The sequence below is a fragment of the Triturus cristatus genome, chromosome 1_2 (genome assembly GCF_964204655.1).
Source record: "Triturus cristatus chromosome 1_2, aTriCri1.1, whole genome shotgun sequence".
Taxonomy (NCBI): Eukaryota; Metazoa; Chordata; class Amphibia; order Caudata; family Salamandridae; genus Triturus; species Triturus cristatus.
Genome location: NC_140580.1, coordinates 900911279 through 900938088, shown reverse-complemented (window position 1 = coordinate 900938088; position 26810 = coordinate 900911279). Strand labels below are relative to the sequence as shown.

Here is a 26810-nt window from a genome sequence, read left to right as displayed (position 1 = left end):
TTTCAAACAGAAAACTCTGCTCCAGCAGTTGCACATTCGATTTTGCTGAGGGAGATGTATTGTATAAGCTAACGCTGCTTTTATATTTTTTTCCTCCCATCTAGTGGCTGCTGCATCTGCCATGAAGATCTGCTTCAGCCTGGCCTTGGGGAACTTGATGCACTCTGCGGGGGAGTCACATCATTCTCGCAGGCCCAATCTTGCATGTGTGGAACCCACATACTTCCACCAGGGGATCTTTTTAGCAAGATCTAATTTGAGACAGTCCCTTAGCACAGCTTGAATTAAGCGAACCGTTTCCCTCCTCCAAATTGAGTTTCACAATAGCAATGGAGCCAGGCCATTTACATCGCCTATGTACCGAGCTCACTATGCCAGACATAATTTGAGCAACTCTGGGGCAATGAAAGCAAGCTGTGAGTAAAAGCATCCTCCACTCATTGTAATGGATCTATGTCTAGAATGCCCCATACTGCTGCCCCGTATGTGGGTATGGCTTTTGCCTCATAGATTTGAAGAATTTCTGGAAGAGGCTTATCCCCTAGTTTTTTAATTTTTTTTAGAGTTTTATATAGCGCAAACTAAACCCGAGGCATCGGGTATCAGAGCGCTTTACATGAACACCGTTTTTCGTTACACAAGGACACATTCATTTTTGTTAGGCACGGGGAGATTAAGTGATTTGCCCAGAATCACAGGATGTTGAGCGTCGTTGCCGAGACTAGACCCTAGTTCACCAGCTTCGAGGTCCACCGCTCTAGCCGTAAGGCTACATCCTCTTTGAGAAGTTAAAATGAGCTCCAAAACTAATCTCAAAATGCGAGACTCTGTTTAGGACCATGGCTTTCCATAAACATTTCAATCAAAAAGTATCCCAAGGTATAAAAATGAGTCTACCACCTCTACTCTAGGATGAGCCAGCTTAAAAACTGGGGGGTTCTTCAAAGGTGGCCCTGTGATTAGAACATATGATTTTGTTTCATTGACGTGTAGATTCAGCTCTGCCCATAAGTCTAGTGCACTCCTCTCTGTGTCTCTGCAGGGCTCTAAGGGTTCCTGGCGAGGAGTACTGCATCGTCTGCATAGAGGGGTATCAGGAGGGGGGACGCCTCTTTGTGTGAAACATCCTTGGTGCTTTTTTCTAAAACTGTGTCCACTCTATTGGTGTAGAGTGAGGACAGGAATGGAGGGAGGACACGCCCCTGTCTCACTCCCGCCCAATACCAAACGGTTTTGTACATTCCCCTTCAGGTCCCTAAAAATGAGTGCCAGAGCTCACCACAAACAACCCCAGCACAAAATAAACACTGTGATGGACCCTTGTTTTAAGTTGTGACCAGCATGGAGGGGAGGGTGAGCAATGTAGGCAAGTCTATGAGGTGAATGATACGAAATGATACGAAAGGTAGAGGAGGCACAAAATTGCACATCTGTACACACAACAGTAAACTATTTGTCGGACAGCAGGATTTCCAATGTGATGATTAAGTGAGACTTCAATATACTGTTAGGGTAGCAAAGCACTGGTCACGACCTTCTTTCTCCAAACTATTACCAATGTCAGACTTCATGAAAGTGGAAGGAAGCAAAGTATGGAATATGTTAAGGTTGCCCAACCACCATTTAGGTTCTCTGATTATTTTCTGAATACATATTGATTTGTATGTTGTCAATAGTGATTGCAATTATCTTCATATACTGTTTTCGAATTTTTTCAGGCAATCAATCAATCAAGTCTTTTGTTAGGTGCAAGCTACTTGCAAAAGTTCTCTTGTTGCTGGTCTTGCAGGATTTTAGTACAAACACTAGGTTTTTAACACTGCTCTGAAGTAGTGGTGTAACACAAAAAGGTGGTGCCCCCGTGCGGAATGTGCTAAGGGACCCAAGTCTCCAGCATCTCACATTTATACATAGGCTCTCAGTTGAATGGTGTGTCCCCTTAAGGGTAATGGGGCCTTCTCAAGGTTTGGGTCCCCTCTGTACCACTGGGACTGCAGGGGCAGTTACTGGTGGACGCTGATCTAACGTGTCCCGGAGAGAGCTCCAGATAGCTGGCTCTACCTATCCTTGACTTGAGTCTGACTCTAGTAAGGGGCAACAATATTTTATTATTGCTGAAGAGATTTTGGGCGGGAATGCAGAGAGAGTCACATCAGGAGAGGTAAGCGGGTGCTCGATTCTGAATCTGAAACCGCTGATACATGATCCAACGGCCTAATTTAAGTCAAGTAAGTTCCTTCATAGGACACTAATGTCGATTTTTTTGTGCCACGGTGACATGTTCGCTTTTTTTCACCAGAAACAAATCCTATGGCTCCATCTGGTGCTCTTTGAAGCCCCAGGATTTGTTAGAGGGAAGCCCAGCGAGTAGACAGGATTAATAATCAGGTCCTGCATTCACAGCAGCCCAACCACCAAGGACTTTTCACTTACAGCAGGGTTCTGCAAAGTCGGCCCTGGAGGGCCAGATCCATGCCAGATTTTTAAGACAACTACCTTTATCTAAATGGGGATATGCTAAAAATCTGGCATGGATCCGGCACTCCAGGATCGACTTGGGAGAACCCTGACTTACAGGATAGTGATGGGAGCAAGGGTTTGAGTTTGCTCATTAGGTTGAAACAGCTTCCAACAAACTTAACCCTGCATGCCTCAAATGTCACAGCCTCATCAAATGTGAACACCGTCTTCTTCACACTGTGGATCAGTGCAGGTTCTCGTATAAAATTCAGAGGTATACACAGCGACTAGTGGACCATTCGGCCCATGACTACAAAGAGGATTAATTCAGTTTTAGTGCCGTCTCATTGCATCCAACCCTCAAACCGTTTGAGTAGACTGGGCAATTTTGAGATATTATGTTAACCTTTATAGAAGCACACATACATACACATGTGTATCGTCTACATATGATTGGACACGCAACTGGGAATCGTCGAATGGTTCAAACTGGGAGGTCAGATGGATGTGAAACAGTGCATGTGGAAAAGGTGACTCTTGTGGACAACAGAGATGAGTGAGGCTTCTCTGGACAGAATAATGCCTAGTTTTTATGTCAGAATATTGTGTCAATAGTGTCCTACAAAAATACTGTAACTGGAATACCAATCAATCAATCAATCAATCATGTAACTTGTAAAGCGCACTACTTACCCGTGAGGGTCTCAAGGCGCTGGGGGAGGGGAGGGGGTGCTGCTACTGCTCAAAGATCCAGGTCTTGAGGAGTCTTCCGAAGGCCAGCAGGTCTTGGGTCTGCCGTAGGTGGGTGGGGAGGGTGTTCCAGGTCTTGGCGGCGAGGTGGGAGAAGGATCTGCCACCGGAAGTCGTTCTTTGGATGCGGGGGACTGCGGCGCGGGCGAGGCCAGCAGAGTGGAGCTGGCGGGTGGGGGTGTAGAAGCTGAATCGTCTGTTGAGGTATGCTGGTCCACTGTTGTGGAGTGCTTTGTGGGCGTGGAAGAGGAGCTTGAAGGTTATCCTCTTGTTGACGGGGAGCCAGTGCAGATCTCTCAGGTGGGGTGTGATGTGGCTGCGGCGGGGGATGTCGAGGATCAGACGTGCAGAGGCGTTCTGGATGCGTTGAAGCCGTCTCAGGAGTTTGGCCGAGGTTCCTGCGTAGAGGGCGATCCCGTAGTCCAAACTGCTGGTGACGAGGGCCTGGGTGACCGTTCTTCTCGTTTCGGTGGGGATCCACTTGTAGATCCTGCGGAGCATGCGGAGGGTGTTGAAGCAGGAGGAGGAGACGGCGTTGACCTGCTTAGTCATGGAGAGGGTGGAGTCGAGGATGACCCCTAGGTTGCGTGCGTGGTCGGTGGGTGTCGGGGCTGTTCCCAGTGTGGTCGGCCACCAGGAGTCGTCCCAGGCTGAAGGGGTGGATCCGAGGATGAGGACCTCCGTCTTGTCTGAGTTCAGCTTCAGTTGGCTGTTCCTCATCCATTTGACGACGGCCTTCATTCCTTTGTGGAGGTTGGTCTTGGCGGTGTGGGGGTCTTTGGTGAGGGAGAGGATCAGCTGGGTGTCATCGGCATAGGAGATGATGTTGAGGTCGTGCTGTCGGGCGACGTGGGCGAGGGGTGCCATCTATCCAAACATTGTGAAATTAAGTGTATATAGGTCGATATTCACTAACCTTCACAACATTGTGGTAGTTGAAGTTTCCCTAACCATCTGATAAAGTGTGGTTTAAACATTCTCCGTAGTACATTGTTCCTGTTGATAACGTAGGAACTGTGAGTTGGGTGTAGTTCTATTCCTAGGCACACTCAGGGGGAGAAGTTAGTTGTAGAACAGTGCTGGATTGTGTGGGTTAAAGACACGCAGGGTACCTACCTCTAGGGTACAGTTACACCTCATTGAAATGGTAACAACTAGGACTCAGAGTAATGGGGTTTTGCTGGTAAGGAATCCAGCTAATCTCACATTGATATAGGTAATTATAAAATCTCCCTCTGTGAACTTAACTGTGCACTTATTTCCACTCTATAAACATAATGATACAGTAACGTGAATGCATGTCTGTAGAAAGACATAATCATGTTTATTTTTCAAATATAGATAGATAAAGCACTTTTAATGAATGCCCTTGAGGCGAACAGAATCAAACAAAATTGAGGTCCTTTACTTACAAATATATGTGTTACCAGTTGAAAATGGTGATGTTAAATTGAAACGTTTTCCTGAAAATTAAGCATTTTGTGCACTCAAAACAGCATATTTCAATATGCTGGAATAATAACAAAATACAGTTTTGCTTTCTTCATATCCTTTCTGCTATTTCAGTCTCAGCAGAAAGCGGAAAGGGAGAGAAATAATACAAATGAGTACTGAAAGTGACTAATAATTATCCAAGAAAGGACTGGCATTTAAAACGTGCCGTGTGGCTTATATTAATAGCTTAATGTGGTTAGGGAGTCAGGAAGTGTCCTGCATGAGCAACACTTAGGCTGTAGGCCATAGCTGCCTTTGTGCCCAAACAGCATCTTTGCTTGATGGGGTGAGGAGTCATCCCTTGGTGCTTTGCGGCTGCTTTTCTTTTCGCACTCGACAGGAATATCCGGGGTCTAGGAGCCAATAAACTGTCTGAATTTGGATGTAATATACATCTTATTTTACTGTTGACATCTCCTTAGAGGGTTAGACAAGCTGCACTCACATCGGACCCCCTTGGATGCAATCCTACAGCGGAAATCGTAGAACGTAATCCGTACTGAAGGAGTCGCCATATGTTTCCGGATTAGCAAAGTCACAACGCTCGTATTAGCGTAAGGGTAAGTATTCCCTCGTGCTTTACACGTAGAGAACATAAGAGACTACGCTTGTTAATATATAGCAATCAAAATAATTACACAAAAAACTTTTTCTGCTCAGACGCAGAGTGCTCTGAAAATCACTGAACGGACAAGACTGCTTTTAAACGCCACTATCTTGACTGGTACTTTATTGATGTACTTTGTCACCAAGGTAGTTTGTCTTATGTATTTTTTCCTTTTCTTTCTCTGCACTTAGAGGGTTATTCTCATTTTCTTGCTTATTTTTTTTTTTTTTGGTGCAGGGGCTATTTTTGTAGTCACTTTTAAACATGTAAGCTACTTGTATACAAAGTGGGAACATGCTGGTTTTTGTAACATGTCTGAGTGATCCCAGATGTACTAACTGTGGACCTACTTAAGTGGTATGAAGTCTTTACGTATTGTTCAAAACGTTACCTGCCTTATTTAAAATTATCATATCTAATCCCCTACAGATCTCCCCGCATCATTTAGGGCTTGTTGCCCCTCCTGTTGGTGGCCCTGAAGAAGGTGTCTTCTCACCGAAACGCGCGTAGGCCCTTTCCATCTAGAGGAGAGGTCTCCAGAGACCCAGTACTATTAGAAATAACTGTACTTATTGTTGTCTTCTTCTTTCAAACTTGTCTTGGAGACTATGCCAAACCACTAAATGTTTGTTGCTATTTTAAGGATATGAGTATGACTGATGTATGTGTGAGAGTATGAATTGTTTTGTACATTATTAGCCACGGGGTTATGTTTTAGGTTTTGGATAGTACTAAATGAACATACATGTGAAGTGTTAACAAAATAATGGATAGAATTTTTTAATTAGTGTGTACTCAAATTGATAAAAGTGAAAAAATACAAATAAAAATGGTTACTAAATAAATAACTTTCTTTGTTTAATTTTCTGTGCTATATTGGCAGGTGAGAACTTGTTTAAGTCTCATATAAAATAATATAGGTCCAGAAAGAGCTTTCCCAGATAATTCTTTGGTCTCTTCCCCCCTTCTCTTGGACCTTTAATTACCCTAGGGGGGGCCTTCCGTTTAGATTTATTTGGATGCAATATGTTCATCTTAAATTGCTCCAGTATGGGAAAAACATGGTTGTGTGGCTTGTTATAATAAACTATTTTGACAACATATAATGTTAGCCACTTCTTGTAGGTTACAACTGGGAATCAATAGGTGTTGGCCCCTGATTCCACAGGGCAGGGCTGGCATGACTAGGTCCTATGGTGGAGGCTTTCCAGGATGAAGTCCCTCTTTCCCACCATGTTTATTTAAATGCCCTCAGCTTCTTGGTCCAACAAATCCTAAGATATACCAATATGGTAATAAAGACACTTACCAAGTTGGCTAGCTGGCACATTTTTATCTTTATTAATCTTAGTACCTGACACAGAGGAGCTATGCCACCCATCTCACCGATCTCTGAGAACATCGATGCATTGACACAAAAGAACCCTTAGTCATTGGAGGAAACAGTAATCACTCATATAGGGTGCATCACTATCTGTGAATTCAGACTATCCCTAATGGCTCTGGGAGAAAGGTGAAAAGGGATCCAATTCACTTAATTTATGTAAGGACTGGGGCAGTGTTGTCACCCCTTACGTCCAAGAGGTTCTTGGGTCTTCCCCGTGGCTCTTGAAGACTTCTCTGACTTTTGCTCTAGTTAGTGACAGAAAATTATAAGGGCATGGCTGGCTACGTTTGCAGACTAGAAATGCTCACTAATCCATGAGCTCTGCAGTGCTCCATGTCGAAGTCAAGGATAGGCCTTGCTATGCACCAGATCCCACACCTGCAGAATAGAGTTTAGCCCCACCGACCCTTTCTCACTGGTAATTGGCGGCTCTACAGTGGTGACCCACTATGCATTACCTACTCCAAGTCATACCAGGAGCCTGAAGAGGCAGAAGACATGGGGATATGTGGGGAATCTGGTGTTTTGAGCCAGCCCTATGAGGGACACGGAGCCCCTCTTTCCCCAAAGGCAGTGGCTCACCCCAAGAGCAACCTGTCTTCTGTCTTCAGGGACTTTTAGGAGCAACTGGTGTTACTGGCAAAACATACCCACTGAGAGGCTCTTGGAGCATCCTACTCTCATGCCCACAGTGCCTCACCAGCAGGCTCTCAACTAAGCGTCCTCTATTTCACGCCATCAACCATGTTAGCATCAGCTCTGAAACTAGCTATGACCATGCTCAACAAACACCCTTATTGTGCTCCATCTTAATCGAAAGAGTAAGCAACCATAAGCCAGTCTGAGAAATGTCATTATGCAAACAGGGATAAAACTACACTTGGTAATAAACTTTATTGATGATTATTCCTACGAAGATGTGCATTCATACCCCAGTGAGCATGCATACAGAATACTGCTGTTTTTGTCGACTGTTAACAAGATAACCCAGATTTAATAGAGGAGATGGGTCTTCGGGGGGGGGGGGTAAATTACATGGAGAAGCGCATATGAAGACTACTGGATGGAATGAGATCTTCATTAGCCTGTTTAAGGGCAAACCATTTACATTGTAGTATCCCACATGGTGTCAGTTTGTCCACACATACATTATTTCCAGCCTAAGCATCTCTCATGCTACTCTACATGTAGGATAGATAGGTTTCCACATGGCGCAGTAGTGATGCAATGCCAGGTGGAGGTGACATTGAGGTTCTATAGGGAGGGATTCATTCATTGTTAGACTGTTGTTCCCCTTGGGTTTTAGTGCTGGTGGACTCATTGGTGGTGCTCCCAAAAAAGGCAGCTGTGTTCCGTTCCGGCCTAAACCAAAGCAGGTAGCATTTAGGGAGAAAGAAGGCTCCCAGGATTCCTTGGGTGCACAGCAAGATGACGCAGACCTGCACTACTGGCTTGTAGAAGTCCTGAACTGTGGAGTAGGTTGGGATAAAGAAGATCCAGGCAATGAAGTAGAACAGCAAGGCCCGGGTGATGCCACGGGCAAGGTTGTATTTTCCGGATGGTGTGTGCACTAGGAAGGTGCACAGGAAGCATATGCAGGCCAGTCCTCCATTCAAGCTAAGCAGCAGGCCAAGCTCCACCAAGGACTGGGTGGAACAGTGGAGCAGGATCTCATGTTCTGACTCGCTGTCACTAGTCTGGACTTTAGGGGGCACCACGTTGATATACCAAAAGCAGATGGCACTCTGAATCAATAGGCAGAGAGCTACAATCAGCCAACCTCCTTTGCCATGGAGCCACTCAAGGTAAATGTTGGGACAGTGAGAGAGCTCAGCTGCCAGAACAAGTTTCAGTAATTTAACCAGGAAGAGGGCAAGGCAGGTGGTCAGGCTAAATGCCAGCAGAGGCTGTTGGATGGCACATGTGTACTTGTTTGGTTTTCCTATGAAGGTGGCACTGGTGCCACATGCAACAAGCAGTGACAGTAAGATGGCAAAGCACATTTTGCCTCCAGATGACTGTATAAGAGGAGTGTGGAGATTCTTCAAGAAGAGCCCTGCGACAGCCAGGGTGAGAAGAATGACAAGTGATATAAGGACCAGCAGCAGCACAGCAAATGGGTTCTCCCAGGAGACGTATTTCAGAACCTGGTTGTAGCACTCAGAGCTTCTGTCTGGAGACCAGGTCTGTGGAGGACACCGGGTACATGTTTCATCTTCTAGTTATCAAAAGAGAGAGAAAGGGAGAAAGCATTAGAAGAAGCCGTAAATTCTGGCAAACTCACGTACAAGTGAAAAATTGACCGGCTGGTTCCCAGTGCGAAAAGCCATCTATACTCCGATGAAAAGTCTGCTTTATAGACACTATATTGTCCCTTTCCAATGCCTCCGTCTCTGGGTCAACCCCTCCACAAACTTACCAGGTGCTCTCTTGAAAAAGCCCTCCATGCAGTCAACACAGTCATAGCAGCAGGAGTAGAAACCACGCATCCTCTTTATCTGACCCTCTCCACACTTGTTGTTGCACATTGACCCAGGCACCTATAGGGAATAAAGGGTAAAAGTACAGTCTGATACCAGCAGAATTTCAATTAATAGGCAAAGGATTAATCAGGCAGCTCCATGGCAAGCTAACTAGGTGCTCTCCATAGGGTTCCCGAGGGTTCACCATTGCCACTGATGCTCTTCGTCTTGCAGCCTTACTCATTGGCTTGGTTGCACTGCTCTTTCATATCATGAAGATATGAAGTTCAGTATCTGCCTGGACCACCGATGCCCTGCTTCCGTGAATACTGGTAGGAAGTCCAACAATGGGCCATATTTAACTTCCAAACAATAAATGGCAATAAATCTGAAATTGTAATTATTAGTAGAAATACAGGTATCTGGGAGAGGTCACTTTGGCCGAGTGGTCTTGGGCCAGGTCCTACTCCTGTCACCCAAGTGAAACAGTCATCTCTCTGCATTATGAACTCTGTATGCATTCTCAAGTAGATGCTTTCTGCAGAGCACATTTCTAGACACTGTGGGCCTCATTTATGGGTTTTTTTTGCCGTAGGGCAGCGCAGCAGGCCTTGCTGCTGCACTGCCCTACGCAAAAGAAAAGGCCAAGAATTTGCCCTATCTATTAGATACAGCACATTCCTGTCCTTTTCCCCTGCGCCGGTGCACAATGGGCTGCCTTGCACCAACGCAAGCACCTTTGCACCATGGTGCACGGGTGCCTGCGTTGTGGGGATGATTATTTTTTGTGCAGGAAGGGAAACCTTTCTGCACAAAAACAATCACAAGAGGCTTTTTTTTCTTTCTACGTGTGCTGCAGAATGCAGCACACATAGAAAGAGGAAAAAACGAGGAGAAATAAAAAAAATTCTCCTCGTTGTGCCTCCCCTGGGAGGCGTAAGTTTTTGGCGCTGCCTCAGATTTACAATTTCTCGTAAATCTGGAGCAGTGTCAAAAAGCGATATATGCAGCCAAGAGCTCTTTGCTTCGAAACTTTGTCATTACTCCAAGTTCCTTCAGTAAACCGTGCCTGAAAAGCCATCAGTAATTTAGATGTCTTGCTACATAGCACTGGAACCAGGTACCTCTACATCTGATACAGACTGACAAGTTCATTATATTCAGAAAAATGCCTCAATACCTTTCTGTTCTGCTAATGGGTTTCCATATAATGCTCCCACTTGTGTTTGGTTGCTCTTTATCACAAAGAAACTGTGTAGGTGTATGTAGAGTTTCAAATCAAAATCTAGTGTCTGAACCCATTGAACTAGTCCAAGAACCAGGGACTATTGCTAACAAGACTCTAGCTGGCTCTATGGCTCAAGAACAATCACATCTGAAGAAGAAAAAAGCCTCAAAAACAAAATTGGGGGCAAATGAGTTTTAACTAAGTCTGGGCGTTAAACTCCGCTCCGCTCGTGGAGTTTGCGGAGTTCTCCGCACTCTGCATTACGCGGAGCTTGCGGAGTTTCGAAAAACTCTGCTTTGCGTTGCGGAGTTTTTTTCCTCGCTCGCGTTAGTCAACGTCAAGTTGGCGAGTGAGGAAAATCCACCTCCCTGCGAGATTTTTCCTCGTTCGCAATTGTAAACATCAAGTTGGCGAGCGTGGAAAATCAACATCCCGGCAAGATTTCTCAACGCGGGCGGTCAGATTTCTTATTGCGAGTGGTCGCGTATGCCCGTGACTGCTCGCATTGAGAAACCATCTGTTTGCGTTGAGAAAGCTGCAGCTCGAGTAAAAATCTACTTGATCGGCAGAAAGGAAGCAGCGCCCACTTGCGGTGTGCATGATGCCGTTCGCGATGTTTGCTCAGTGCAGACAAGCACCTGGCAATGAAAATCACCGCGGACGGCATTTATCTAACGCACTCCGCTGCTCGCAGAGCTCCGTGTAGCGTGGCAGAGTTTTATTTGCACTACTGCAAACTACGCCCAGGCTTAGTTTTAACCTTGATGACCTTTGTGAAAAGCCTGTCACATGGGATGTACCAAAAGCTAGTACTGTTGTCTGATTTACTGAACAATCTGATGACAACACTGAAGAATATGCAAAAAGAACAGCTGATGGATGGTATGCTGAACAAATCAAACATCCACCCCCAGTCACAGATCTGGGTTAAATCCATCGTTTTTTTGCATGCCACGCTATTCCAGTTTAGAGTCAGCCATATACAAATCAGTCTCAACACTGCTCCCAATGGGAACAGTCCAGCCCGAACTGCCAAGGCCTCCCTAGGCCATAAATAAGCATCATAGGGCCAGTTTCAGAGTATCACCCCTATTAGCCAGGCGAGTTTGAATCTGTTGGAGTATGTAATATGACATTCCGAAAGGAGTGAAACACTTTGCATCTTCATCCAGCTCACTGGTGCTGATTTTGGATCCAGCATTTAACACTGTGAGGAGACTGGAAAGACACTCTGTTAACAGAAATACTGTCAGGATGAGTAAAACAGGGTGTGAGACCTGTTCCTGTGGGGACACAATTACCATCTAAATTGTCAACACTGGGTGATTACCAAAGTTTAGTCCTCAAACAAATGTCAGCACTGGAGGGCTTACATTATCTCTGGGTGCCGAACAATTAGGACAGTAGACATAGTACAAAAACACAGACCTATGTGGGCCAATTGCATTTCAGAGCAACATGCACTTCAGAAAAATAAGTTCTGGACTGATCTAACTTCTGTGTACATCCATGAACACACTGATGTTTGTTCCCTGGCTACAACTGGAGTACTAGCAGAGTGATATTTAAACATGAAATGTACTAAATTAGCAATGAAGGAGTACTGTGAGAATTATGGTTCACCAAAAAGAAGGAAAAACAGGTTCAGTGCTTCACTTGACTGGTTACTCAGATCCTTCTTGGATAATATCAACTCACTACCTAATGTTACCTCATTCCCATTATTTACTATTTAGTTACAGACGGCAACTGTCATATGCCGTGGAATTTTTATGGAATGTTATTGTTGTCCTCTACAGCAAAAGATGAGGTGTATAGTTCAAATAATTATAATTTGTTTTAAATATAATGTCAACTGTGTTTGGTGAACAATTTAAATATGTTGTTTGGTATCAGCTCAAGAAGAACTAAAGCTATAAGACTGAACATAGAAAAATTAGTTTGGGTGTAAGCATCTTTTTATGTTTAAGCAAACGTTAAGCATGCAAGGAAATAAACATTCTCTGTTTATAGTTCCAGTTTTCTATGATGTTCTGAAAACAAAAGAAACTTTGGCTTAGGGAGAGTCGTCAGTGTCTTCTTTAAAGCAAGATCCAACGGTCAAAATATGTAATAGGAGATCTTTTTTAAAAGGTTGTTAATGTACATTTTTTTTAGTTGAAAGGTACATCTTACTGGACCATGAATCTTTAGATTTTAAGCTCTACTGTAAACTTCCACAGTAAACAACAAAGACAGGATGTATGGCTCTGTATCCATTTCACCACAACAGAAGGGAATTGCTATATAGCAATACCAATGGCATTCAAGAGGATAGTCATCTAAAGGACTATATGGATGGAGCAGAAGAAATGTTTTCTTTTGATTTAAAGTCAAATGATCATTAATGTTTTCCATATATGTGAACCTATGCAGACAATGGAGTGAAGACTTAAAACCACTTGATTCATTCAGTCTAATGTTCATGTTGTCAGAATATAACCATGAAATTTCCAGTAACCAGGAGGCTCACACCTTAACACCATAGTGCTAGGGTGCGTGCCTAATCTAGCATAGGTTTTGTACAGGAAGGGTACCATTCGTGTACAAAATTATGTAGCCCAGATTCTGAAAAGTGTCACGGAACACAGAGCAGCAGCCAGAAATGCTGTGCTGTGTTGCGTGACAGGGATTGAGCAGGAGTGAGCCATATTCACAGAGATATGTCTTTCTCCTTCCCTCTAAACGAAAGTGCATGAAGGAGCAGTCCCTTCTGCTGGCGTGAACACTGTTACACAAGCAAGTGAATTGCTGTCTTTCAATTTTATCTTATGGAGTTGCATAAATTAAGACTCTTAGGACGAGTAATCAATAATCTTCAAAATATTTATTTCCGATTTAGGTGCATTTGACTTCATGCAAATTCATTCTTAGCAATCTGGAAATATATCCATCTTAGATCCAATTAAACAGTCAATGTTTGAAAACCCAATGCATTTCGGGTCCACTCAAGACCCTTCATCAGGGGTCTTAAATGACAATACTGTAAATAAAAAAGAACAAAAGGCATTTCATGTTACAGTCCTTTCAAAATTGTAATAACAAACTGACATGTTAGAACAAGCTGTGTGATAATGAGAGCATGAAAAGTGTTCTCAATATCACACAGCTTGTGTCGATTATAACAAGAGTGGGTGATGATGTAGTTTGTTGTTTAACAATGTTAAAAAGCTTCCTTTGTCTGTTTTTGCAAGGTCCAGTTGGTTGCAGAAGAAGGAGGCTTTTTCTCTAAAGATGCGTTTTTTGAAGGACAGCCTTGTAGATCGAAGTAGTGAAAGGTGATTAGTTGAGGTGTTTTGTCTCCATGTCCTTTCTACTTGTCTGAGTTTTCTTCTTTCGTTGTTGGGATCGGTTTAAACCATGCTTTGGATTTTGAAGATCTTAGTTGTTTTAGTTTAGGCCGGGCCACTTGATCGAGAACATACGAGATCGAAGAGTTGAAGCGTGAAGTGAGCTCTTCGTAGGTAGATGAGAGGGGGAGGCGCTATAGTTGATCACAAATCTTGGATTCAAGTTCAAGGATTGGGACTTGTTTGAAATTTCTGGTTAACTGTTTAGGTTTCTTAAAAGCCTCAGGGAGGGGTCTGGTAGGGGAATTGATATTATAAAGAATTAGATGGTGGTCAGACCAGTCAATAGGTGAGATGGAGCTGATGGAGATGAGGTAATTTTTAGTTATAATCACATCAAGGGTGGAGCCTTTGATATGAGTTGGTTCATTGCAGAGTTGATTTAGGTCATTAATTTTCAGGAGGGTCATGAGCAATGTTCCCTCTAATTTCTTTCCTCTGTGTGCGGCAGTGGAGGGTCTCTGTGCGCTGCAACCATGGCTATGTGCGCCAGGAACCAGACCGCGTGTGTGCGCGGCGCCAAATATCACTCAGAACGTTTACTTTAAAAAGTGAAAAGATGGTGCATTTTCACACATACAGTGCCACAATAAGTGTCTTAAGGGCAGTTTCCAAATTGTGGATTCCCTTAATATCACCCTTCAATGGTGCCTCTCATTCCTCTGTCACATGTATTTCATTTGTTTTATAGCATCTCCCATACCAGTGGTTCCCAAGCTTTTCACTCCTGAGGACCCCCATTGAGTCACTACTGGCAGCCGGCGACCCGCAGGCAATTTGTATGATTTAAATGTCAAACATTAAAACTAATTCGAAGAAGAAAAAAAAACACACACGTGTGTGCATCAAACAAAGACTAGACTTAAATTACTAAAGATTTTAGTATTTTTATATTAAAATATTTGCAAAAATAGAAAAATCCTAATGGGAAGGTTGGTGCTGCATCTCGCGACTAACTTTACATTGTTTGGTTTTATTTCACAGCCTGGGGCTCCTGCTCCTGCCAAGGCTGGACTGGAAACTTAAAGCTACTCTGGCAAATGTTGGCACACTAGTCCCTATACAGTGCGCACCAAGAGCAGCAAGTGAGTCTGACCACTACAAAGGGGGCATTGGAGGCCTCTCTCCCAAGAAAATGTGGGGGGAAATTGTGCATTTTACAACACATTTGTCATTATATATTGAATTGAAATAATGACCTTCCTGCCGAGGAATGCGCATGCGCGGGCTCCCGCGCAGTTCACAGAAGAAGACACGCTGGAGAAGGATCAAAGCCCGGGGACGCCACCGATAAGGTAAGGTGACTCTTAGCAATTGTTTTTCTAATGTATTTAAGGCGGGCGGGCGGACAACTTCCGTTATGCCCAGAGTGTGCGGAGATTTGGCCTGTTTCTCTGCCTATTATCGCGTAAGGGCAAATCTCCGCACATTCCGTGGGCGGAACGGAGTTGTCCGCCTACACTTAGTAAACATATTGATGCTTTGCAGGCTCTAATCCCTTAATCCACCTAGCATCTAGTGGCTGGATTTCAATGCATGCTGTCCTAGATATGATTTATGCTGCAGGTGCAGTCTGCCCACTCTTACCTCGTTGTTCCGTGTGTGCCACTGAATCTGATGCTGGTCGACGTCTAATGTCCCGTTTGTGTAGCTCCCAAAGGTTGAATATAGCACACTTCTGTTTCTTTCATGCCAGAGCAGAACATTGTAGCCCGTGTTGAGGTTTCCAAAGTCATCATAGTGAAATGAAAGGTTGTTAAGACGAAACTGGACTTTCCTCACCTCTTCCAGCAACTGCAGGACAGTAAAATGGGAGACAAAAAAACAGATGGAATTGTGGAGGCGTATAACACACCATTACCTCTTTGTACGTCTTCCTCGTCCAGTTCTTACAGTATGAGCAGTCCCCAGCTCCCACAGATATTGATTACCTGGGCCAGCTAAAAACATACCCCCAATATGGCCACCCCTATCCCAGCATGCCATATAACAGAACGCCTCACCTGACCACATCCTAAACATATCCAAGCTAACCTGAACCAAAATACAGGATAGGAGCAGGAAGGGAGGGAGGGATTCAGGACTGAGACGAAGAAGACCTGTATACAAAGTGATGACGTTTGCCAGCAAGTAACCGGGCATTGCAAAAGTGCATTGAGCTAACTATATTCACTTTTGTCACTTAAATATATGGTGTCATTATTAGTCAACTCAACGCTACTCATTTTATTGATCTTAAAAGGGTAAATACTATTTCGACCCTGCCATGACTCAAACCTGTGACAAGCACAGACCTCTGAAGTTGGAACTCAACCTCCTGAAAACTATTTTAACTACAAATGATCATGTAAGGAGAAGAATGATAAAAAGGAACTGTGCAGGGTGCAAGCAAATTCAGAGTGACTGAAATGGAGCTGGGTGATGCTGAATGGGGCTATATCATAAGTGTATTTTTACTGATTTGTACTTATAAGTACATAGAAAAATAATCCACAGTCATCAGAATTGCAAAGAATCGTATAATCCTTGCAATGAAGTAGTTATAGATGGGGAAGGGGTGGTGACTGCCTCCCTAGTCACTAAGACCAAGGCATTTTTGCCCACTTGAGGATCACTTATCTGTGGGTGCTTTGAGGGACAGCTGAAGGAGTGTTCTAGGCCTTTTAGGCTGATCACAGGAAGGATGATGCTGTCTATCAGCTGGTTGTGTGTGGAGGTGAGCTGTGATGACCGGCTGAGGTTTTCTGAGGGTGCAACATGGGTAATTTGAGGGCCTTCAGTGGACATCTAATGGCAAGTTGGCAATCTCGAATAGCTGGCTGGGTATTGAAATAAGCAGGTGGTGGAGACTGAAAACTAGCTGATAAAATTTTAGGGACATGCTAGGGCTATCCAAGGTCACACCAAGGTTCTCTAAGGTCTGGGTCAGTTGTTTTTGGCTAGCATCAAGTGTCGGAAGATAGACCGAGGACTGGAGAGGTAGGTAATAATCATATAGGGGTTTCTGAAACCTAAGAGCGTGATTTAGAGTTTGGCAGACAGGGTACTCATCCAATAACATGATGACGTTTCCTGTACACAAAACTCTCAGTTCGCCCGTCTGAATTTAGAGATGGGCAGACCATACTTTTTCCATCCTCAGAGCCCCCATCGGCTGCATCGGAGGAAAGGTTAGTCCGGCAACATGACGGAGCATGGGCCATCAGAAGGAGGCCATTACACTGCTCACCCTATTTAGGTTAGACGGTATTATGTCCTTTTTTTCAGTCCTTTATCGCCAGGTGAAATCTGCCAGTGAGAGACTGAAAAAATCAGACAATGGTCCCCACACCCTGGGAGAAAACTCACACGGTGTTGGGGTCATTAGAGTTTTAGATTATATATGGCCATCATAAATAACGGTGACTGTCCACCAAACCTTTTTATTTTTAAGGGAACCGTTGTGATGGTGGTTACTTTTAAGGTACAGAGATGACTGCTGGGATGGCGGTTATCACTAAATCTGGTAGTCCACCAGGGTGGCAAAGGTAATGTTTTGATCCACCCTGACGGATGGAGGAGTACTGTACGCCAAAGCCTAAATCAGGCTCTAAGTATTAAAGTCTCCAAGGCTATGGTGAGGCTGTGTGAGGGATGGTTCGGGGATTGTGGGGTGAACTTGAGGTATTATAGAGTGGACTGGAGATGTCTGAATGCTGACCAAACATATCAGGTTTCTAGCTGAGGGCCTTGCAGAGCCAGCTGGAGGTATCTGATGGCATGCCTAGGGCCTCTGGCAGCTCTCCGGGAATTTTGAAGGACCGGCCAGCTGGTGGCGTCTGATAGCAAGTTGTGGGCCTGCGAGGGTGGGATGATAGACCTGGAGGGCCATTTTCAGGTGAGCGAGGGCCATTAAGCGGTCTCTCAGCCTGAGACAGACTGGGTGGCTCAGAGTTTCTTGAGGCCAGCTAGTTTTTTCTTAAGGTAAGCTACGGTTATGTGACAGTTCCCGCAGGTTGTTTTAAGGTGAGCTTAATGTCTCTGAGATATTCTAAGGGTATTTGAGGGCCTGCTTGTGCTGTCTATAGGCTACCCGAGGGCCTTCTGGCCAAATGTGGAATTGAAAGGAACAGTGGGAGCTGACTGAGAGAAGGAGGTAGATCTCTGAGGGCATGTTGGTGTTCTCTGAGGTCATGCTACTGTTCTCTGAGGGCATATACTTGCTCCCTGAGGGCATTCTATAGGTTTCTGGGACACCACATGTATCTCTGAGGGCAGGCCGGGGATGTTTAAGAAACAGTTAAGTTTGAGGATGTGCTGAGTGTCTCTGTAGAAGGCCTGGGATGTTTCAGGGTAAGCAGGAGGTATCTGGAGTAGATCTGTTGCTGGGAGTGGACAGATGACCCTTTCCCCCCGTCTACATCTTTTAAGGTCCATCTGTGATTCATTTCTAGACTAAGAATCTGCCTGTGTTGACATGGTGTGTGCCATAAAAGAACCCATGTTGCTTAGCATGTATATCTAAGCTGATCTCTGCCAATGTCTAGGCTTTATCAGTTTCACTTTTCGCATCCAGTTTCACCGGAAGCCCTTCTTCCTGGCAAGCTCCATAACCCCTTCCATGAGGCTTAGTATGATTTACCATGAAGTACACATTTGCCTAGCCTACAAGGGTGTAGCTATCAATAGTGCAGCAAGTGCAGTTGCACCAGTGCTAAGGGGGCCTGAGGGGTCCTCAGCACCTCAGTTATGGCAGTATTTCAGTGCTTAATCAGGTTATAGGGTGACATTTTCAGAGCTTGTGCTAGTGTCCCTGACATCCTTGCTAAGCCTCTGCCGGGAGCTTAACAAAGTCATCTTTAGGCTTAATTCCCTCCACAGTTATTCTATGACCTAAATACTCCACAGAGTCGGTCAAAAATGTGCATTTATCTTTTGACACAGTCATACCATGCTCTTGTGAAATATGTAAAACTTGGTCCAATGTACAATTACGTTGATTGATATCCCTGCCAAAAACAAGACTGCCATCCTGGAAGGCTTGCACCTCTGCAACACCTTTAAACAGTCACTACATTAACTTTTGAGAAATGCTGGCTGCCGAGGCTAAACCCAAAGGCAACCTAAGGTATTTACAAACCCCAAAGGGCATCACAAAAGTAGTCAAAAACTGCGATTTGTGTACCAAAGCAACTTGTTGGTAAGCAGCTTCCAGATCAATGGTACTAAAACATTTCTCACCACCATTCAGAGTTAATAATTCCTAAACCTTGGGTAGTGGGTGGCAATCAACCAAAATGTTCTTATTTAATGACCTGAGATCAGCACATAAACAAATTTGCTCCCCCATTCTTTTTTGTGATGACAACTGCACTAACCCATTCAGAGGAATTCACTGGCATAATGATATTATTGTTGCATAAATCTCCAAGATGATTCTCCAAATCTTTTCTAATATTAAGTGGTACATTGTGTAGTTTGTGCACTACTGGAACAACTCCATCTTTCAAAATGATTTTGTGCTCAAAACCTTTGACCATTCCTATCTTGGCAGAAAACACACTTTCATATATTTTAAGAATACTCTCTAAATCTTCAGATGTTTGCCCAACAAGCATAATAGTTGTTGTTGTACCTGTCCTTAAAACGTTTCCCAGCCTTCCTTGAGCCACCCAACCCATAATATTTCTTCCATCAACTGCTACATATATTTTGGTGATAATTTCCCTGCTTGAAAAATGTACTGCCTCCTTCGCTGTGTCGCAGTCCATTCACAGCAGCCTGTAAATATACACAAGCTCACTGATGACTCATAATTATCACTTGCCAACTCAGGCTTCTCTGGCAATTCCGGCTTCTCCCTTCACAAGAAACTCTACGTGGCCATTGTCAGTAATGGGCTCAGCAGATCACGGTAGGTTCTCATCTCGCCACCATATTGCTTTGCCCTGAAGAAGGTATCACACAGATGACAGGAACACCAAAGGTTCAAGATATACTATATTTATTCAGGAAGTTTGTAGAATACATATAGAGCCCATTGACCATCATCTTGCATCCTGGGTCTCGATCTCACAATTCCCTATCCATCTGCCGGTTCACTAAAGAACCAGAACAAGAAGACAAAGACTACTTACACACAGCTATGTTTCTGAGGAACAACATAATGTGCAAGTCCTATACAACAACTTTAAGGATACAACAAGGCTATCTGCACATGTGGTAGACATAGAAAGGCATTTCCTATCCCATTTATATGCTCTACTAGAAGATCTCTAATAGGTTTGGCAGAGCTCCCAAATGTCAGTGGCCAATTTGTTTGTTATGTTAACAAAGCTGAGAAAGAAAACATTGCCCACTAATGTCTTTTCATCGTAGTATCCTCCAGACTAGTACTTTCCATGAGAAGATGTCATTGTACAGTGAGTGTCAGATATTTGATACATTTTCCTGCAAGCATAACCCATACTGCCTCATTAAAACATGGACCTCGTTCACAAGCCTGTCATCTACCATTGAGTAAACTCCAAGTGAGATAAAGTGCACCAAATGCTTTGTTGAGTTCCTTGGAACATGAAATGTAGGTGAAGACTGTACGGCACCACACAGTTTCAAAGAAAAAACAATAGTTAGCCTGCCTGCACTCCTACTTTCAGAAAGAGGCTAGGAGTTGAACACATCATTTGCAGACACAAAAGCAATCAGCCCAAACTCATAATACCACAAGTACTGATTTTCTTTGTTCGGATTTGAACTGGATGAGTGAGAACATGCTCCGATATTATGGAATACCTGTACTATTTGGGAGGCTAAAAGGCAATTTATTTTGTAATTTGTATATGTTTGGTTACATCTGTTTTGTCTTGTGTACCATGTGTAAAAGGCAAGCAATAACATGGAAAAATGGTTCTTAAACCATAAAATGTGATGCAAATCTAGAAATATTTACAATATTACAAAAGGTGTCGATCAGTGGTTCTTAACCTGTGGTCCAAAGAACCCTGGGGTCCACGAGGCCTACTCAGGAGGTCTGTGACAATGTTAAAAAACCAAATAATATTAAAATTACTACATTAACATTAATACCGTTTACACAAATAAATAAGTAAACCTGAAAATGTAAAAACTTTTTCTATATTTGATTGTGAATTAATACTTGTTTTTACTATTTTTGTGTATTGTTTGGAAGTTCAAATCATAGAAATTGCGTAGGCTGGGGATCCCCAGCTTCTAATAATGACTCAGTGGGCAGTCCCCGAAATCCAGTATTGATTCAGCAGGTGTCCACAGAAGTCAAAAGGTTAGGAACTGCTGGTGTGGACCATTAAAAATAGTACTTTATTTACTTACTTCATTCTCTCTCTTTGAATGCTTTCTTTACTGAACACGAGTCACCATTGATCACTATAGGGTTGATCGGTTTAAGCAGACTGTGTTTTAATTTTAGGAGATCAGGAAACTGCAAATTAGTGTATGTATAATTTCTATGAATATTTTACAATAATAAATTGGCAAATATATTAATCTGATTGGGAGATAGTTATTTGCCTGAGGCAAATATTAATCAGCTGAAAGTATGTTATGAGTACCTGCTAAAGAACTCTCTAGTGAAAAGAACAGACTTGCTGTACATTGCTATCAACACTGGTTTCTGATGTACTAAATAAAATCCATTGCACGTCAGATCAGTCGTGAGCTTGACCCACTTTGAAAGTTGTACTGAAAACAACCATTCTCTATGTCATCTCTATTTTCACACGGTGTGTTTCTCATCATTGTATTTTACTGTATTGTACAGTTTGTATAGCACTTCTTAACACTATGTGGGGTGCTAACTTCTATGATTTCCACCCAGACAACTTCCATTTTCATTAATTTTGGTGAATTATTAGTGAATGACATTTCAGGGTAAAAAAGAGCCAATGTGGTTAAAGGAGACTTACCCTGCTCCCATTTGTTCGGCTAGGACAGCAGTATGGCACATATTTGGTAGTTAGTTTGCTCAATCTTATCCCACCTATTCTCTGACCTGTGAGCCTTGCGAAAATAAGTTTTATAAATGTATTTACAACCCTTTCTCACGCTCCACCAGCCACTGCCCATTAACTCTGCTTACATCAAGGTTTAATTAATGAGTCATTATTGATGCTTGCTTTATAAATTTAACATTGTTTATTGGCAGTCATTACAAGAAGGAAGAGGAAAGGGCTAGTAAATAAGGGGAACAAGGAGGGACGTGTAGGGGCACCTACAAAAGGGTAAGCCATTTGCAATGCATTAAAGAATCACCCACATCTACTAGCTGAATTACTACCTAAAAAAGTCTCAAATCTACACCAGCCACGTCTTGGAAGTCTCACACCACACATGGCTTTTGCAAGGGACTCGCACTCCAATGGAGAAGGGGAATATCACTTACAGCTTAAAGCCCAACGCCTAAAAAGGCAAATTAATAAAAGAAATTAAAATGAACATTCAACTTTAGGCTTTGGCATGCACCCATGTGTATCACACTGTAAAAATCTTAAAAAATAAAACAAATACATAAAAAAGAATGAATTTAAAAATTGTAAAATAACTTTAGACAATGCCATACACCTATATAAATCATATTGTGTAAAAGTATAATAAGAAATACAAGAAGTGTACGAAAATGGCCATATAACTATACATTGCGGGCACCTATAGTAATTACATTATAAAAATGGAAATATAACAGAAGTACATACATAAACAAGTTACAAATATATATATAGTTAATGAATGATAAATACACATGACTCATCTCATATGTCAGTGCTCTAAACAGTCAGAGCAAATCATAAAATGTTGCATGTCCCAAACCATAAATGCACACACACACGCATACCGCATCATCTCACACATACCACATCATCTCACACACACACCCACCACACTACACCATCTCGTAGAGTGCAGGGTGTGGGTTCTATTTAAATGTCCCTATTAATAATGTTTGTCAAGTGTATTTTATTTACAAACGTGATGCCTGTTTCCCTATTCTTTTCAATTTGCTGTTGTGAAGAGTTCAGGCAGAGGTAAGAGGCCAGGCTATAAAGAACTACACTTGGTGGAATTATGTTTAAAATACACTTGTAAGATTACTGGTAGTAACTTGATGCCCATTCTTGAGTTGTAGTAGCCCCAAGTCCTTTTTGGCGTGGACTAATACTCTTACGACTAGGCATAAATCCCTGTCCAGAGTTGCTGAATTGCAGCTAGATAGACATTTACACCATGGCTTAGGCCTAAAGCCAGGCGTACGGAAATTCACGCCTGTAGGTTTGTATTTTTTGGGCCCTCAGTTTTTTAGTAATTATCAGACACAACCAAAGCCCATTTTTAAATTGGGTTATTTTCTTCATACAACCTGGTGTCACCAAAGAGGACATAACAAATATTCTCATTTTGATCCCATGGTTTTACAGGTCGCCCTTAGAGTCTACCCAACCTTTTAGTCTTTCTTCAAACTCAAGCATTAAAATTGACAGTAAGTATTGATATCACGCTTCCTTACCTGCCAAGCTGGAATATTTTCGATCTCCAGACATGCTCCAGAGTCGCACTTCAGGAGATTGTGTAGCGAGTGGGCAATGCTGTACACAGCTGCGTAGGTACTGTATGTGTAATTGCTTTTTAGAGCAGATGATATGTTGTTGAAAGAGATGTAATCACAATCTTGGCACTGATAAGTCTCTACGGTGCTCGTGTCGGCAGAGGGGAAGAAGCCCTCCCTAGATGTCCAACATAGACTCTCCATTGGTGCTGCTTTAAAGACTTTGACTACATAATCGTCAAAGCCAGGAATTTGTCGCCCTTGTACTGTAAACCCAAGTATGGTGCCGATGTTCAGGATCCCCGGTAGGGACAGAATCAGTGGAGAGGTTGCCCAGCCATCGCTAGCCATCCATACCTTCGGGCCTAACCCTCGCCTCACCCATTCCGCTAACAAAGGACGTGCTGACACTTCGTCGGCAAAAAGGAGGATGACATTGGCCTGACTGTTGTTAATCTGCTTCACGGTCTCCGCAAAGGTCTCTTTGGCTGTGGGGTCATTACCATGTGTGGGGATGGTGTTCTCAAAGGCGGTACAGATGTCCCCACCTGAAGTCAGGGAGGAGAACAGCTCCAGGCCCCCATGGCCATACTCATCATCACTACCGATGGCTGCCACCCAGTTCCACCTGAAGAACCGAATGACCTCAATCATGGCTTCTATCTGTATTTTGTCACTTGGGATGGTCCTGAAGAAAGATGGAAAGAGTTCTCGGTCACTGAGATCATTTCTGCTGGCCGCATAACTCACCTAAAGGCAAAATATAGAGAAAGGGTACAGGTGTAAAAAGACTAAATCAGTTCTTGTTCAAATCAGTGCTTTGCCAATAAATATAAACAATGGAAAGTCATTTGGCATTGAGGTTGGGTAGACAAATTGCTCATGTCTTTAAGTGATCTGAAGATAGCTTCCAGAAAACATACCCATTCATAACGACCATAATAGCCAAGTTCTTCAGAAGATCCTGTTATATGTATCATCCATTTATAAAGTACCCACGAGGAGAAAACCATTGAAGGTGCATTATTACCTGGGTTTCAATGTATCTCTTGTTATTGCAAATGTTGCAGTTTTGAAGTGCTGTAAATAACACCAGAAGTTACAACAATTACTTCTGGTGTTATTTACAGCACTTCAAAACTTTTTTATTGACCCTGGGAGGACTAAAGGTTGAGTCATTCACAGCAAGATGCAACTAGATACAAGGCCCTAGACACAAAGGTATATTCGGTCATAAATGTAAGTCTATGATCAAAATTACCTTTTTAACTCCTGCCAGGAACTCAAAAAGTGATTTCTGGCAGGTGTACGCTTATTTACATGTGAAGAGATCTCTGTCATGAATGCGGAGCTCTCCACAACCATAAATTCCACTCTAGGCGTGGAAAAATGAGTGTTCCAAGACATGGTTCACCTTGGAAGTTTGAAAACGCCCATCAACGTGTACAATTGTCAGCATTCACAAACTCCGTGCATACCTCTTTCCATTCTGAAAATAGTCGGATTTTTATTCTAACCAAGGGCTGGTGTAAATCCCTTTCCAGGGCAGGAAGGGGAATAGATCAGCCCCAGTGTTACTGTTGTAGGGCAAAGGGTTTCTTCACAGGAAAAAGTAATTTACAGTGGAGAAATAAAGTGTGACTGCACAGGTCTCTGCTATGGAGAACACTGCAGAGTGAGAAGAAATGTCACATGACATTCCAGAAAGCAGCACATTTACAGCCTCACAAAGGAGTACATTTGCGAGTGCAGAATTACAACTTTCTTTGTGAAACAAGCTTTTAATGGGTCTACACAGATTGCTGGAGAGTGTACATCATGGAACTATCATCAGTAAGGAACACTCAGCCCAGTCAGAGCTGGGGCACATAAAGCGTGATCAAGCCTTCCAGCTAATCTTTATAGTCCTCCCTTTAGGCAAAGAAATGGCATACACTCACCCTGCAGTGTACAGTGTCATTTTGCTCATTCTTTCCCAATCATAGCTGTCATGGACCATGTCTGCGTGGTCTTTATCGAGACAGGAAGGAATTAAGCCACTGCCCACATCCATATTCCTTTCAAGAAGTGACAGTCCCAGAGATGTTTAAAAAATCAGTTAAGTGCATTATTAATAATGTATCAAGAAAGTTACTAATGCAGATACAAATCTCGTATTGCTACCACCCACATATTAAATAGGGTGTTGCCATGATATGCTTTGGAGCAGCCATTTAAATGCATGGGGAATACATTCGTAACTCTGCATAAGGTTGCGGCAACTTTACAAGGACACAGAATGCAAAAGCAGGATCATTTTTTTCCAGGGTCCAAGTCTTGTTTCCAGGACATCTCTCATTTTTCCACCACCCCTTACTTTCTGTCTCTTTAACTCATGTTTACATCTTCATTTCCATTGCTGCTATTTTCTCCTGCTGCTGTCCTATCTGTCACTTTTCTGCTTTACTCTACCATTCTGTGGGGGTCAAAGAGTAATGAGGATAAATAAGTCCTGGTTTCCAAAAATGACTCCTTGCGCCTGAGGTGTTAGTCAGCTCAAGTCATAGTCAGAGCCAGGGAAGCAACCACGACCCCGTGAGAGGATTTATACATGCAGCATCCCAGGTGAGACGAGGGAGATAATAAAAGGACCAGGGCCGGCCTTTAGCAAGGGCGAGCTGGGCCCAGGCCTAGGGCACCAATTTACTGGGGGGCGCATGGAGCTGTGTGCGTCAAGGTTATGCCAGCAGCAGGCCCTTCTCATCTTGCTCCAGCCTTGTCTTGTCCCTGCCTGTTTGTTTCTGTCTGATTTGCCAGTTTAAAGTGGGTTTAGTCCTTCATTATCATACGGAGGGCGATGTTGTTTTTAACACCCTTTTAGCCCCTTCCTTGTCCTTCCTTGACCCTCTGTCCCCTGCTGACACACATCAACAAAACCATCATCTGCGTCAGGCAGCTAAGCCATCGGTGATTTAGTTGAGCTGGGGGAGGTCGGGGATGTTTGTGTTCAGGGGCCAGTCACCAGTGGTGTAATGAAAGTTGAAGGGGCCCCCCTGCAAGGTACACAGAGGGGCCCCCACTCCGGATTTAATCTGGAGCTCTCCGGTGTGAGTACAGTGCTGAGGGCCCCCCTGCAGCTTGGGGGCCCCCCCGCACTGCGGGGGATGTGGGGGCCTGTGTTACGCCCCTGCCAGTCACTGTTCATCCAAGTACTGACGGGTGAACACAAAGGTGACCCGCTACTGACTCATTTAATTCACTACCATCAGCGAGGGCACCAAATTTCTCTCTGCCGACGCCCAGGGCGCTATCTTAGCAAAGGCTGGCTCCTAAAAGGACCCACGTGAGAGTAAAATGGGGTAAATGCAGCAGCATACAGTAGAATATGTCAGTAGCGTAACGAAACTTTGGGGGGGGGTTTCTGGCCCACAACCTAGCATTTTTGCTGATGAGGCCCTTGGCGCCCCCCCGCACCATGGGGGCTTCAGGGGCTTATGT

The 26810-nt window shown here is 43.5% G+C and overlaps 1 protein-coding gene across 1 annotated transcript in view; it reads right to left on the bottom strand.

The window, feature by feature from the left end:
• Nucleotides 1–7966: 7966 nt before the first annotated feature.
• Nucleotides 7967–26810, bottom strand: part of TAS1R3 (taste 1 receptor member 3) — a 73534-nt gene continuing 54690 nt past the window's right edge. Inside the window, exons 3-6 of the mRNA XM_085624101.1 lie at nucleotides 23295–24083; nucleotides 15365–15571; nucleotides 9118–9238; nucleotides 7967–8916 (exon numbers count right to left, since the gene is read on the bottom strand). Coding sequence (XP_085480227.1) covers nucleotides 7967–8916; nucleotides 9118–9238; nucleotides 15365–15571; nucleotides 23295–24083 — 2067 coding nt within the window. The remainder of the gene's footprint in view (nucleotides 8917–9117; nucleotides 9239–15364; nucleotides 15572–23294; nucleotides 24084–26810) is intronic.